The 14,591-nt window shown below is 52.6% G+C and overlaps 1 protein-coding gene across 1 annotated transcript in view; it reads right to left on the bottom strand.

Moving 5' to 3' along the window:
* Positions 1-4,565: 4,565 nt before the first annotated feature.
* Positions 4,566-14,591, bottom strand: part of SLC29A3 (solute carrier family 29 (equilibrative nucleoside transporter), member 3) — a 38,981-nt gene continuing 28,955 nt past the window's right edge. The window contains exons 5-6 of the mRNA XM_006761015.2: positions 10,670-10,832; positions 4,566-5,954 (exon numbers count right to left, since the gene is read on the bottom strand). Coding sequence (XP_006761078.1) covers positions 5,300-5,954; positions 10,670-10,832 — 818 coding nt within the window. The 3' untranslated portion in view covers positions 4,566-5,299. The remainder of the gene's footprint in view (positions 5,955-10,669; positions 10,833-14,591) is intronic.

The following is a 14,591-nucleotide window of genomic DNA, read 5'->3' as shown; positions in this document are numbered from 1 at the left end:
ACCAATTACACACCAGGCTCCATTCTAAACGCTTTATATCATCCCCACTAGACCATGTAAAGTACCCAGATCCGAGGCCTGCCCTTCAATTGCCCCCACTGTCAGATGGGGAAACTGAGGCAGGTTGAACTTGCCCATGGTCATGCAGCTAGAAGAGATGAGGATTCAGACGTAGGCAGTATGGCTCCGGAGGGCAGACCCTAGGAACCATCATGGGACAGGAGGGACTCTGTGCACTTGACCACATGTCCATGAAGGTAGGACAGACGCTAGGGTGTCTGTTTTTCCAGCTGAGGCTTGGGGGAAAAGTAAAGTGGCTTGCCCAGAGGTCAGGGTTGGGGCAGAGCTTGGTCTGGAATCTCAGATTTCGTTTTCTGCCCCATGCACTCTCCTCAGTCAGGTGTGTCTGAGCAGGACTCAAGCAAGGGCCTGGGCATCAAAGAACAGGCATCAGGAGGCGCTGGCCCAGACACTGGGCTGGGGACTGGAAAGGGGTGGGTACTACGCACTGGGTGCAGGGTACAGCCCGCCACAGGGTTGGAGCTGGGCATCACAACACTCTCTCTGTGCAGCAGCAAAAAGTGGGCGGAAAACACATTTGTTGAGGATCTGGTACATGCCAGGTACTGCGTATACAATACCGGGGCCTATTGAATCTTACAACAGGCCTGACAGGCTGCTCATTTTAGAAACGAGAAAGTGTCAGCAATACTGGGCCGAAGTCACCCAGCTAGGAGGTGACAGAACCAGAATTCCAACCTTGGTGTGGGCACCTGAAACCTGACTGCCTACTCCTAAACCCCACGCTGTAAGTCCTGAGTTCCCCCCAACTTCCGGTCAAGGGCACGTCTCAGTGGAGTGCATAGGGCCAGTGGGTCAGCTGGCTGGAGACTCGTGGGGGCAGTAAGCATGGCCGTCAACGCTATTCTTTGGGGTCAAGTCCACTGCAGCCTGAAGTTGAGGTCATCCTCTCAGGCTGACGCGCCTTCACACGTCCCAAGTGGCGGACACATGGGTGGGAGCAGAGGCTGCGCACTGTGCCCTTGAGTCACCCGCTGCGAAGGCTGTGAGCCCTGCTGCCACTTTGCCCACGTGGGCTGGGGAGGGGGCATGACTGGGCGTGGCAGGCTGGTCACTGGCACAGTGGTCACAACGTCCAGACTTTCGGTCATCCACTTCACAGATGAGGAAATGTGCTCAGAAAAGGCATGTGACTCACAGCCAGTGGCTGGTGGGGCTGGGAGCAAGGCTTCCTTACCCCCAGACTGTGTTCTGTGTCCTGCAACCCCACGTCCTACGGCAAGTCCAGCAGCAGCAGCCATGCTGGGGCGACCTCCAGGGCAGGCGCTGGGGTGGGGGAGGAGGGAATGCGGGACGGGAGGGCAGGGCCTGGAAGCAGCCTGAGGAGTGCTGGAAGTGGGTCTGATGTGGCCCAGGATCAGGACCCCGGGGGCTCAGTCCAGCAGGGGGTCTGGCCAGCTGCCCTAATCAGATCAGCTCAGGCCAGAGCCAGTGCCGTGGGCAAGACATACACTTGGCACAAGACTCCAGGCAGGCCACGGAGTTAGGAATAGGAATAACAGGTGTCAAGAACCAAGAAGAGAATCAGGGCTCAACCAGGGGAGCAAGAGAGCAGGGTGGGTGAGAACTTATGAGTTTAGGGAGATCAGGTTTGATTCTTGTCTGTGCCACTTAGGAGCTGAGTGACCTTGGGTAAGTTACTTAACCTCTCTGAGCCACACAGATAGGGGAAGTCATGCAGGTCAAGCACCATCACAGGGTAGCATTAGGCAGGAGTCTGGGGAGCTGGTGGATAGGCTGCCCTGGACCCTGGGTCTGTGGCTAGTCCCCGCCTCCACCTGCTGGTAGGGCTGAAATTCTTTCTGGGATCCTGCCGGCGTAAAAGTTGGACCAGGAACTGGACCTACCTCAGCCAGTGGGTGGAGGGCAGTAACGACTCTGCCATGGGTAAAACTGGCACTAACAATGCTGCCACCAAGGAAAGGATGATGGTAAAATGGATTCTAGATGCTTTTACTCAGAAATACCACAAGGATGAGATAAGCACTGGGCGTTCAATTCAGGCCCACTGCGATAACGCCGCTCTTGTACTTGGAGTTCTCCGTAAAAGCATTACATGGCCTCAGAAGCCGGGGCCCTGCAGTGACCTCCTGCATCACATCCCAGCTGATGAGGATGCCCCGAATCTCCTCTGGGGAGCAACAGGTTGAAGGCAGCAAAATGAAGGGTCTTTGCTAATCAAACCCACCCCTGGTTCAAGTCCCTTCACATGCCCATGCACATAGGAACAAGCATTTTCTTAGAAGCACCTGTCAGCCACTAGTTCAGTGGTTCTCAATCTTGGCTGAGCATTAGAATCACCTGGTTATCTTTTTAAAATCCTGATTTCTGGGCCTCATCCTCTGGAAATTCTGTTTCTTTGTTATGGGGTGGGGCCACAACATCAGTAACAAAGAAACAATTTCCAGAGGATGAGGCCCAGAAATCAGGATTTTAAAAAGATTCCCAGGTGATTCTAAGGAGCAGGCAAGGTTGAGAACCACTGCACAAGTTGAAGTCAACTAATTTGGCTGCCTCTGGCTTCCTTTGCTGAATCAAAGAAGGAAAGTGAAAATGTGTATGGCCTGGAAATTTACAAGGGCATGGACTAAACACTGCCACTCGGATTAAATCCAAGAACCAATAGACAAAGACAACTTCCCCGAGATTCCCACCCAGCCCACCTCTCTCACTGTGCTGGGGCAGAGAAGGTGAGCAAACATATTAAGAACAGTATGCCATATATGCCAGGTCCCTTGAAACAGCAAGAATGGACTGGCTCCCGGCATCACTGCAAAGTCCCCTTCTCTTTAGCAAGTTTTGTTCACTCCCAAGAACATGTGAGCTACTTCCCCAAGCTAGTTCCACGAGACTCAAGACCCACAGCAGCCAAGCCCCGTGAGCTGCTATGACAGTGAGGCGGGCGGGCGGGGGGCAGGGAGGTGACAAGGATGCCTGAACTCCACCGCCTGCCCTCTGCCTGGAGATACATCTTTATTTTCTTTCCTCCCTCCCTGGGAAGAAAGGATCCTTTGTGAAGACCCACTAAAGTGATCAACAAAGAACAGCGGGCAAGGAAGCCTGAGAATCCCCCCCCTCCCCCACCCTCCCAACTCAGAACAGCCCTGCTCCCCAGGGGGGCTGGCACTGCTATTGTCCAGTCACTCAGTGTCCCCAGCGCCACATCATCGCGCTGGCCACCTCCTCCCCTGCACTCCATGCTCATTTCAAATCATTTCATTAACCAGGACATCTCTACTTCTGGAAGCTCTTCCCGTTTAACGGAGCATGCGAGACCCACTTTCCTCCTCAGCTCCGGGGTGGTCCCCGCGTCTGAGCTCAGAGACGGCTGTTTTACTGGAAAGCAGACATGCTGCCCATTTCTAAAACGCCTGAGGTTGACACGAGTCACCAGCCAGACGGATGCCCCAAATGCTCAACCGCGCTCACGTTGGTGAAAAAACCCGGGGGCAGGTTTCAGGCTCCTGCAAGGGGAGGAGAGGGGGGAGAATTTATTTTAAAATGCATTGAATACATTTTTTAAGGTATCAAGTTTCAAGAAACCTTTCAAGGGTGTCCTCCTTAATTCTCTAGCCCAAGAAGAGGGAGTGCATTCCCTGAGACGCAGGAACGGAAGCTGCCGCCACTGGGCGTATTACCAACCGCAGCCCAGTTTAATCCGTTGTCTGCAGCAGCGGTCGCCAACCGGTGGTCTGCGGACACTGGTGGTCCGTGAGGTCCGAAAGGTTGGTGACCGCTGGGCTGCAGGACATCACAGAGCCAGCGCTCAGAGGAGCGGGCTGATTTGTGGCTCGAGGGTTGCCACTTCTTAGGGGCAAGCTCTCTGTTCTGGAGGTAGGACTCTTGAGAAAGAACTTCTGGTTTGATCCAGTTAGCAAGTTTTGTTCACTCCCAAGAACATGTGAGCTACTTCCCCAAGCTCGTGCCACGAGACTCGAGACCCAAAGCAGGCAAGCCTCTCTCTCTCTGATTCCCAAGCCAGCCTGCTGCCCCGAGGAACAGCCCTGCAGAAGCCTCAAGGAACCCGAAAACAATATTAACGACCGCTCATGTCAGGCGATGGCCAATGTGGGGGGGCCGCGGAACACGAGGGTCACCTTTTGAAAAAACAGCTTCAAAATACATGACTACCTGGGACAAAGCAACGTTCTGTTGACGGAAGCTTCAGAGCTCTACTGATGATGGTAACAAACAAACCTGTGAAAGTGGAGGGGCTAGGGGCCCCACTCCGGACGCAGCCCTGAGCTGAATGCCTTCTGCCTCTCCGTCCTCTCTCCATCATCTGCGCCTGCTCCACAGGGACTGAGCAGAGAGCAAAGGAGGTGGGAGGGAGGGAGGGACAGAAGGAGGGAGGGAGGAAATTTACCTCTCGTAGGTCACAGCAGGTTAGATGTGCCCCTGTCAGCCCTATACCCACTCTTCAAATACCCTCAAATTACCCATTTTGAGTGTGTTCTTTCCTGCCAAGACCCTAACACAGGCGCTTCATTAAATACCCAGGTATTTATTATGCCCTTGAACCAATGGCCATGTTGTAAACATCAATGTCAAAAGACCCAGCCCTGCCCCAGGCCATAGACCACTTTAAAGAGCCCTGTTTGAAAATGTAGGCCTGACCTGCTTGCTCTCCAGTCCTGGGAAGCTTTCTGGAGCCCAGGTTTAAGGAAAGAAGGGCTCCGCAAGGCCTCTTTGGGTGTCCCAGTCTGGTAGGTGGGTGCTCTCTCACCCCCAGAAAGCAGGGTCTGCACAGGCTTGGGTCTTGTACCTAAAGACTGGCCATCCCATGGGGACTTCTTTTCCAGGGGGACCCCCCCGGTTAGGGAGGGTTGAGAATTCCCACACCTTGCTGTCACCTGGAAGGAGCAAGGCTGGGTGTTGGCACTTCACCGAGCCGAACACTGGCAACGTGGTCCCCAACAGGCTATACAGAGAGGCAGAATGCGGCCGCAGCTGGGACGGTGACGCCCCACGCTGCCGGTGGCTGTGTCTTATTCAGGTGTCTTTTGGTCTTCAAGTCTCAGGAGCGTTCTGTTAAGGTGTCTGGAATGTTTCTGCCTGGCATGGAGGCAGCACGTGCCACCAGCTCCCCGGGGACAGATGAGGCCCAGTGTGGTCTGCTGTCCACACCGAGCCCAACTCCAGCCCTCCGGGCGGGTCCTGCCATCTCTCCGAGCTCCCAAGCCTAGCTCAGCACCGACCCTCTTGCCACCGCCCCCTCCTAGATGAGGTGCACAAGCAGGGCCGAGCAGGCGGAGCCGAGCACCAAGCCCAAGTACATGTAGAAGGACATCACCACCCCTGTGGCCTCAGCCAGTTCCCTGGACACAATCTTCGGCCCGTAGATGAGGGCCAGCGTGCTGAGGTAGCCATTGGTGAGCCCCAGCAGGGAGCTGAACAGCATTGGGTAGACGTCGGACGGGAAGACCACCGTCTGCAGGTGGACACGGGGCTGGTAGTTGCAGAGCACAAAGAGGGGGACGAGGCCGGTCCGGAGCAGCACCAGCCCAGGGAGCACCTTACTTCTGGGCCCTGGCACCTGGATCCAGGCTGTGATCTGCCGGCCGCACAGGTCAGAGAAGTTGAACAGGAGGAAGGCGGTGAGGGGGACGAAGAACTTGGTGGTCCACGGCGAGCCCGAGTCCTTGTCCAGAGACTCGATGTTGGTGGAGACGGCGGGGAAGATGATGCTGGTGATGAAGAGGAGGTAGATGATGCAGAAGCCCAGACCAGCTGTCTTCTTTAGGATGGGGCGCAGAGGGGGTGTCGGGGAGAAGCTGGGCCTGGGGGCCGCCAAAGGGGCAGTGGGGGAGTCCTGGCCTGGCTGCTCTTCACCAGAATACACGTGGGCGGGCCAGACAGGCCTCATGTAGTACCTGCCAGGGGAGAAGACACGTGGTCAGAGGGCCCCAGAAAGAAAACTGGGGGTTTCCCGGGACAAGGCAGGGGACCTTCGGGCCCAGCGTGCAAAGCCCAAGCCCCTGCTGGCCTGCAGCCCCGGCCGCTCTCGGTGAGGTGCGAGCCGCAGGATGGCGGAGGGGAACTCAGTGTCTGGCCTGCCTGTCCGGGTGCTGCCTGAACGGCTGGCCTCCAGCAGCCGCTGTTGTGTGGTGGTGGCCATACCCGGAGACGGGACAGAGGAAACCATCTCTGACCGCCATACGGCGAGCCTGGGCTCCAGTCTTAGCTCACTGGTGTTTTGGGGGAGGAGGGTGGAGACAAAATAACACTTAAAAATACACACCTTTGAAATTATAAAAGCAATACATGCTTGATGCCACGAACCCAAATAACACAGAAGAGGCATGACGTAGTACAATGAGACTTCTCATCTCTGGCCTGACTCCTCAGAGGTACTGATCCTTCAGAATCTGGTGAATATTGTTGTTCTACATGTGCAAACACCCCACACCTCCCCAAGCCCAGTTACATTTCTTTTCTTTTTTTAAAAAAATATAGTTTATTGATTTTTTACAGAGAGGAATAGAGAGTCAGAAACATTGATAAGAGAGAAACATCGATCAGCTGCCTCCTGCACACCCCCCACTGGGGATGTGCCCGCAACCAAGGTACATGCCCTTGACTGGAATCGAACCTGGGACCTTTCAGTCCGCAGGCCGACGCTCTATCCACTGAGCCAAACCAGTTACGGCAGCCAGTTACATTTCTTAAGCAAAAGTAGCATCAAACGTACATATTGCAAGACTTTCTGCAGCAGTCTAATTCCTAAATATATAAAAAATACATCAAGTAACTGCCTGAATAATAACTGTTCTGCATAAACGCATACATATAACTGTCTATGGAACATTGTGTGGCCATCTTTCACATGAGGACGCCGGGCTCTGTGCCTGTTGCATTGCTGTATCGTGTTTCACTATATGATCATACAATTCACCTGCTCCCCTTCTGATGGACAAGTAGGTTAGCACCAGTTTTTCTCTACTACAAATTCAAGTGCGATGGATATCCCTATACATCAGTCCTTGCGTGTGTGTAAGTATTTCAGTAGGGCAGACTTCTAGGAGAGCAACTGCTGCATCAAAAGGTTTGTACCTTTAGTCCAGCTGGCGTGGCTCAGTGGTTGAGCCCCAACCCATGAACCAGGAGGTCATGGTTTGATTCCTGGTCAGGGCACATGCTAGGTTATGGGCTCAGTCCCCAGCTGGGAGCATGCAGGAGGCAGCCAATCAATGGTTCTCATCATTGATGTTTCTATCACTTTCTCCCTCTCCCTCCCTCTCTGAAATCAATAAAAATATTAAGACTTTGTCAAATATTGACGAACTGCTCTTCAAACAGGTAGGACTAATATATCTCTGCTCTGTCTGACCCACCTCCTCCACCATTTTAATCTCTCTGAGAGCACCTACTTATTGCTCTTAAAAATCTGACCACGGATTACAATCATTGTGTTCGTTGCTGACTTATCTTTTGTCTCCTGTAATAAAAGACAGCTCCCTAGGGCAAGAACTATGTTTGGCTTTTTCCAGCTAAACCTCCAGGCACAAAATATCCTTCAAAATATAATTTTTGAAAGAACTGATAAGCCTATAAAACTGCCTTTCCCGCCATATCCTCAATACTGAATATGATCAATCTTTTCCATTTCTGCTCCTCTGATCAGAGAAGAAAAGGTGTGGGTCACTTTGCCTTGCTGTGCGACCTTGTCTGGGTCACTCAACCTCTCTGGGCCTCTGATATCTGGAAACCAAGAGACATGGGCGGACTGTATTGAGATGCCTCAAACAGAAGGCTCGGTGTGGTGGTGGTGGTGGGAGAACAGCAGCGTGGTGACAGCTGCGTTCTGATTTCAGTCCTACTCTGCCTCCCTGTGTGATCGTAAGCCAGGCCCGCCCCGCTGTGGGCCTCAGTTTCCTCCTCTGTAAAATGGGGCTCTGCAGCTCTGAGCTTTTGAGATCTGTGCCAGTCTCCTCATCCTAAGAGCCTATAAATAACAAGCAGGTCGGTGGGAGGATTCCTCCCCACAATCTCATGTTCATGTGATGCCCAGGTGGGAGCTTTGGCCTTGAACCCGTCTCGATTTACAATCACTATTTAGGTGAAGAAATCTTCTTACTTCTCCCTTTACTCAGTGTCAGGTCCTCACCCCAAGTCTTCTCTGAGGAAGCTCCCCACCAGGCTCCTGTGGTTGAAGCTCTTCCTCGTAAGTTCTTCCGACTCTAACCGGCTCACCTTACCCCAGCAAGGTCACCAGCCTCCCATACCGCACGAGGCTCAGTTCCGCCTGGGCGGGAAGGGCAGCCCAGCCCTCCTGGTGCAGCACCTCCCCCCTTTAAAAAATATGCTTTTATTGATTTATAGAGAGAGAGAGGGACAGAGAGATAGAAACATTGATGAGAGAGAGGAACACCATTGATCGGCTGCCTCCTGTACGCCCCACACTGGGGATTGAGCCTGCAACCCGGGCATGTGCTCTGACCGGGAATCAAACCATGACCTCCTGGTTCACGGACTGACACTCAACCACTGAGCCACGCCAGTTGGTCAGCACCTCCCTCTTAGTTAAGATTTAGTCTGAGTTGTCCAGGAGCACAACTCCATCCTCAGACGAGCTTCTATAAACCCCAAGGTCCTGAGCAATGTGTTCATCAGCCGAGAAATAGAAGCTTCCATGGGGCAGCATGGCCCTGGGTGCTCTGTCCTCACATGCTCAGCTGGGCGGGACTTAGCTGTCCAGGGGAATCTGCAATCCAGGGTGCAAAGCCCAAACCCCAAGTCCAAACCGTCCTGTTGGCCTGAGACTTTCCTGGTTTCAGCACTGAAAGCCACTCACCCTGAGAACACCTTCGATCCCAGCAAACAGGAGAGGCCGGCCACCCCACTGAGAACAGACCCATGCAAAGCATTCTGAAAACAGGACCCCAGCAATTTAACCAGCAGTGACAAGGTGCATGGGGTGCTGGGGGGACAGTGAGCCAGCCAACGCCCGGATTCACAGGGACTTCCTCATGGACACATGTGTAATTTCTGACGACGGCCTTAAAGGAGCAGGAGGGACAGGCAGCTCATGAGTCAGCAGCCACTGGGGGACACAGTGTCAGGCTGCTCGGGCCTCTTATCCTCCTGAGGCCGCTGAGGTTATAACAATCCGCAGATGGGGAAGGCAGCTTGCTCCAGCTGAACTGGGGTCCTGGGGATTAGGGAGGTGACTCTCACAGGGACAGGAGGAGTGAATGATGAGGACAGACCCTTGAAGTCACAAGCCAGAGCTACCACACGTGCAATAGAAAGAGTGCAGCTCCGGAAACAGCTCTGGGTTCACATCCCTGCCTGCAGCTCACCAGGTGAGCAACCTGGGCATGGCCGTGAGTGCTGCACAGCCTGTTTCCTCATCTGTAAAGCGGAAAAATACAGGAACAACTGCACACAGTCTTCATGGGTAATAAATGAAGAAAGCGTACAAGTGAGTGGCCTAGCTCAGTCCATCACACAAAACAGGTCTCCTGTGGGGAGGGCAGGGCCGGACCTGACCTCGCCCAGCTCTGCTGGCTCGCACACTGGACCAAATGTCAATCACCGGGCCTCCTGCCTCAGCTTCTTCCCCGGTAAAATGGGGGAAACAGTTCCTGCCTTTCCTACATCAAACAAGACAATGGGTAGGAAAATGGATTGAAAAAAATATGAGAAAAAGTTGAGGATTTTTTTGGTGTGTTTTTTTGTGTTTTTTAATCCTCACCTGAGGATATTTTTCTCATTAGTTTTTAGAGCAAGTGGAAGGGAGGGGGAGAGAGAGAGAAAGAGAAAAACATTGATTGGTTGCCTCCTGCACCTGCCCCGACCAGGGCCAGAGATGGAGTCTGCAACCCAGGTACATGCCCTTGACAGGAATGGAACCCAGGACCCTTCAGCCTGAGGGCCGACGCTCTAACCATTGATCCCAGCTGGGTAGGGTAAAGTCAAGTTGTTTGTAAAGAATGACAGGAAGCAAGAAAGAAAAAGAAAAAAGACAAAGCAAAGGAGATACTCAGACAAGAAGAGCGGCCCTGCAGGGTGGAGAGAGGCCTCGAGAGACAGTGGGTAAAAATCCAGGTTAGGAGTGGGGTTTGAATCTGATCTGCTGCCAGCAGGCTGTGCAACTCAGGCAAGTAAGTCAGGCTTTCTGTGCCAGGTCTCTCACACGTGAGTGGTAACCATGGGGATAAATGGTAGTGCTGCATCCTGCGGGGAGCAAGTATGTGAGCATTAAATGAGAGACGAGCTACTAGGCTCCACTGAGCACAACACAGGGGCAGCGGAGGTGCTCCTGAATGGAGCTGTTACTTAATCATTCTCATTCCTCAGTCCCACTTCCACTGCCTGCCCTCTCTGTCCAAAACTTGCTGATCTCTCATCCACTGGCCAGACAATTTATTGAGCAACTACTATGAGCACAGCACAGTTCAAGGCATCAGGACACAGCAGTGAGCAAAACCTACACAATTCTGCTCCAGGGAGCTCACACTCCAGTGGGGAGATGGGCAGTAAACAAGGAAACAAACATGCCACCTACTTCTATGAAAGAACATCAGTGAATACAAAAGATAGAACCACATAAAAGAGTGAACTGAGAGCGCAAGGCGGGCCTCACCTGGCGTACTCCAGCCGGGGCAGCAGCAGGTAGAGCCCGATGCAGAGCCCGAGGAAGACGTCCGCGGTCAGGAAGAAGGCCAGGGTGCTGTCCGTCACATCATTGGACAATGCCAGGTCCACCAGGGAGGCCACGGCACTGATGGTGCCACCCATGGCTCCTCCTGCAGGGAGCACAGGACGTCAGGGAAAAGGTCAGGGTTGGGTCCATCTTCCTCAGAGAACACCTCTTCTGCTTAAACCACCCACACTGGGGAGAGGCTCGGGGGATGTCCAGCACAGCTCTCCGCTGCCTGGGAGCCAGGCCCTCTGACCTGGGCAGCCCTCCCCCGTCACCATGCCCCGGTGCCGCCCACCTGGACTCAGGAACTTACCTGGCACCCCAAGGCAGCTTTGGCACCATGCACATGTGAACACATGGATGCATGCATACACACATATTCACACACATACCCTATCACATACACCTACACACACATACACTACACATAATGCTTGTACTCTATCACATATCAGTACACACACATATCCACACGCCTACACTACCTTACATGCTCACACACAACACACATACACTATCACATACATGCTCAAACACTCTATCCCATGCACACACATATACTCACACACAGACATAGTAACCCACAGCCATATATACACTCACACACATATCCTATCACACTCTTACACACATACACACGCACTCGCATGCAACTGCTCCACCACATGGAATGTTCTCTCTTGCCAAGGGCTTTGACCTGTGACGCCTGTGACCATGTGGCACCTTTCACTGCTACCTAGGGAAGGCTGCAACACCTGGTGGACCCAGAGGTCCAGGACCCAAACAGATGTACGCCTGACCCTTGACTGCCATGTGCATTGGGACCTGGGTGCTGACATGACATCCTGGAGACAGTCTGCTCATCTGTACAATGGCGATAGCAGCCCCTCCTTCCATGGCTGCTCTGAGGACTGAGTGACATGATGTTGGAAAGGGCCCTGCACAAGGTAGACTTTCAACAAACACCAGTCCCCTCTTTGCCATGATCATACAGTTACTTTGGGGAGAAGGAATGTGTCTTTCTTTTCTGTTGAACCCTCCAACTTTTACTGACCAGGAGCAGCAGTTATATGTGTTACACATGTGAGCAGATCATTTACTCCTCTCTGCTCTGTTTATGTGCCTGGAAAATGGGGTTAATGCTTGCCCTGTCATCACAAGAGGCTGTAGTGGGGGGATGGGACAATGAACAGAGAAAGCACTGAACACAGACACAACCATCGGTACCAGTACAGTCAGTGCCTAGTGACTACGTTGGACCAACTGGCTAAATGAGTGAACTTTTTTAGAAATATTTTTTATTGATTTCAGAGAGGAAAGAGAGGGGGAGATAGAAACAGCAATGATGGGAGAGAATCATTGATTAGCTGCCTCCTGCACATCCCTTACTGGGGATCGAGCCGCAACCCAGGCATGTGCCCTTGACTGGAATCGAACCCATGACCCTTCGGTCTGCAGGCCAACGTTCTAGCCCCTGAGCCAAACCTGCTAGGGCTGAATGAGTGAATTTTGATTCTCAAGGAAGCAAGAAGCGGCGACTGCAGACAGCACACAGCACACTGCTGCGTGCAGGATGGAGGGCTTTGCCACTGTATTAGGCAGCTCTGACCAGGCACCACTTATCTGCCCGGCATTGCACAGAGCAGAAGTGGGAGCGGGGCAGTTCTGGCCCTTGTCCACCATAATGCCCATCATCACTGCCTCACCCACACTCCACCGACACCTCTGTGACTCTGCACGGAACGACCCACGGCACTGACGGATGACCCCAACCTTGTCAGCATGAGCTCGATTAGTCACAGGCTGGGATTCGAAGGAAGGCAAAGAAATAACAGCTAGCACAGTGATTAAGAGCACAGACTCGAGAACCAGAACATCTGAGTCCAAACCTGGCTCTCCCACTCTGGCTGTGTGAGCTTCAGCAAGTCACTTAACCTCTCTGTGCCCCCCGTTTCCTCATCTTTAAAACTGGGGATGTTAATAAACCCCACCTTTTAAGGTTGTTATAAGGATTAAAAGTATTATTACATAAAAGTGCTCAGAAGAGCACCTGGCACAGAGAAGTACTATATAAATCCTCTCAGATTCTCAATTAGGTGTTTGGCTATTTCTGTCCTTCCTACATCAAAGCAGCAACAACAGAGTAAACCCTTTGCCAAGAGGCTGCCAACTTCTGAGAAGCTGTAATCCCCACCTGGGCGTTTTGTGAGAACTGGGGTTAAACTCAGTAAGACATTCCCCGGCTGCCCCCAGGAGCAGATCTAACATCGCTGCCTATTGATTTTCCTCCCTCCCTCCCCAAGTCGCAGAAAATTTACAATATTATCATCAACAACAAACCAGGCCTCGGGGAGCTCATCCTTCATGACTCCCTCCTTTTATCTCATCAGTTATGGAAATACATGCAAATGAGGGGTTGAAAAAAAAACCAGTATAGAACGGATGGATTGTTCCTCAGATGCCTACATGCGCAGAATTCACAGATGGGCTCCTCTGGACGAAAAACTGGGGCTGGTGAGGTGGCACTGGGGCCTCTGGGAAAGTGGACCCTGGGGATTTTCCAGCGTGATGGATGCCCACGGGGGCTGTGCACAGTGACGACAAAGGCTCAGGGCCCGGGGTAACGAATACAGAAGTGTGAGCACTGGCTTTCAACACTTTTTCAGAACTGGACTTTCTGAAAAGTTCAGGGAGCATCCATTCCCTCCTCTAGATTCGTGGGCTCTTGCCAACATTCACGGTGTGTTTGGTCACTGGCCCCTGAGAGGTAACGAGCATGGTTGACGCTTTATTAATAATACATCTTCCAGCAGACGGAGGGAGCTAAGGGGACAAGCGTTCTCTCTCAGACGGGGATGGCAGAAGGGATTGGATCAGCATCGGTGGCCATTCCTCCAGCCTAGGCATGCCCTTCTGGGAGCACTGCTCGGATACATCGATTGCACTCCAGAAACTTAACAATGGGTCCATTCTTATTTTATTTTAGGCCCAAGGGCACAGACTCAAGAACCAGAACATCTGAGTTCAATCCTATATCAGAAATAGCAATTAGATTTGATGCCACATCTAACTCTGATCCACGGACAGTAGCCGCCTCCAGGGCTGTGTTGAGAAGGATTTAGAACAAGCATGTCAAACTCGCGGCCTGCGGGCCACCTGCCTCGTTAATTTGGCCCATGTTTGCCTTTGAGTTTGACATGCTTGATTTAGAGGCTCAGGAGGAACAATCCAGATCTATTAGTGATGTCTGGCACTGGCGTGGGAGTGGGAAGGGGACCTACCCTTGCTGAGGTATTTGTCATCCCTGCCACATACGACCTGGCATATTCACTGTGGGCACACAGTGGGTTCTTTGTGAAATTCTTCTCAAGTGGGCAAAGGCTCACAGCACTACTCCACGTGACGGGACGTGTGGAGATGCCCAGCAGAGAGGCTGCGCCCCCAGTCTTGCTTTACGGGGTGGTGGTCTCCCCACCTGACCCAATTCCTTTTAATCTTGTTGGGACATCTGGGTGAGAGAACGGAAATGCTGAGGGCTAAATACCAGGCTTAGGGTCAGCATCAAAATGTCAGCTACAGCGCTTGGCCCACAGCCCGCATCAGCCCCCCACAAATCCTTACAATGCCAAAGTCCAGGGCACAGAGTTTATTTACTAGGCTGTCAGCTCCTGAGCGGCCGAGTCTTATTCATCTTTGCATCCCCAACAGATAGCAGGTCTTCTATACAATCAGAAAGGAGGAAATGACAGGTAGAGGGGAGGAAAGGAGGAGAAAAGAAGGGGGAAAGGTAAGGGAATGGAAAAATAAAGAGAAGGGAGGAGACAGGAGAAGGGAAAGGGGAGAAGGAGGAAGGGAAGAAAGG

This window comes from Myotis davidii, unplaced genomic scaffold (genome assembly GCF_000327345.1).
Source record: "Myotis davidii unplaced genomic scaffold, ASM32734v1 scaffold134, whole genome shotgun sequence".
In the NCBI taxonomy this organism is placed as follows: domain Eukaryota; kingdom Metazoa; phylum Chordata; class Mammalia; order Chiroptera; family Vespertilionidae; genus Myotis; species Myotis davidii.
Note: the sequence above shows the minus strand (reverse complement) of the source record. Positions and strands in the feature narration are given on the sequence as shown.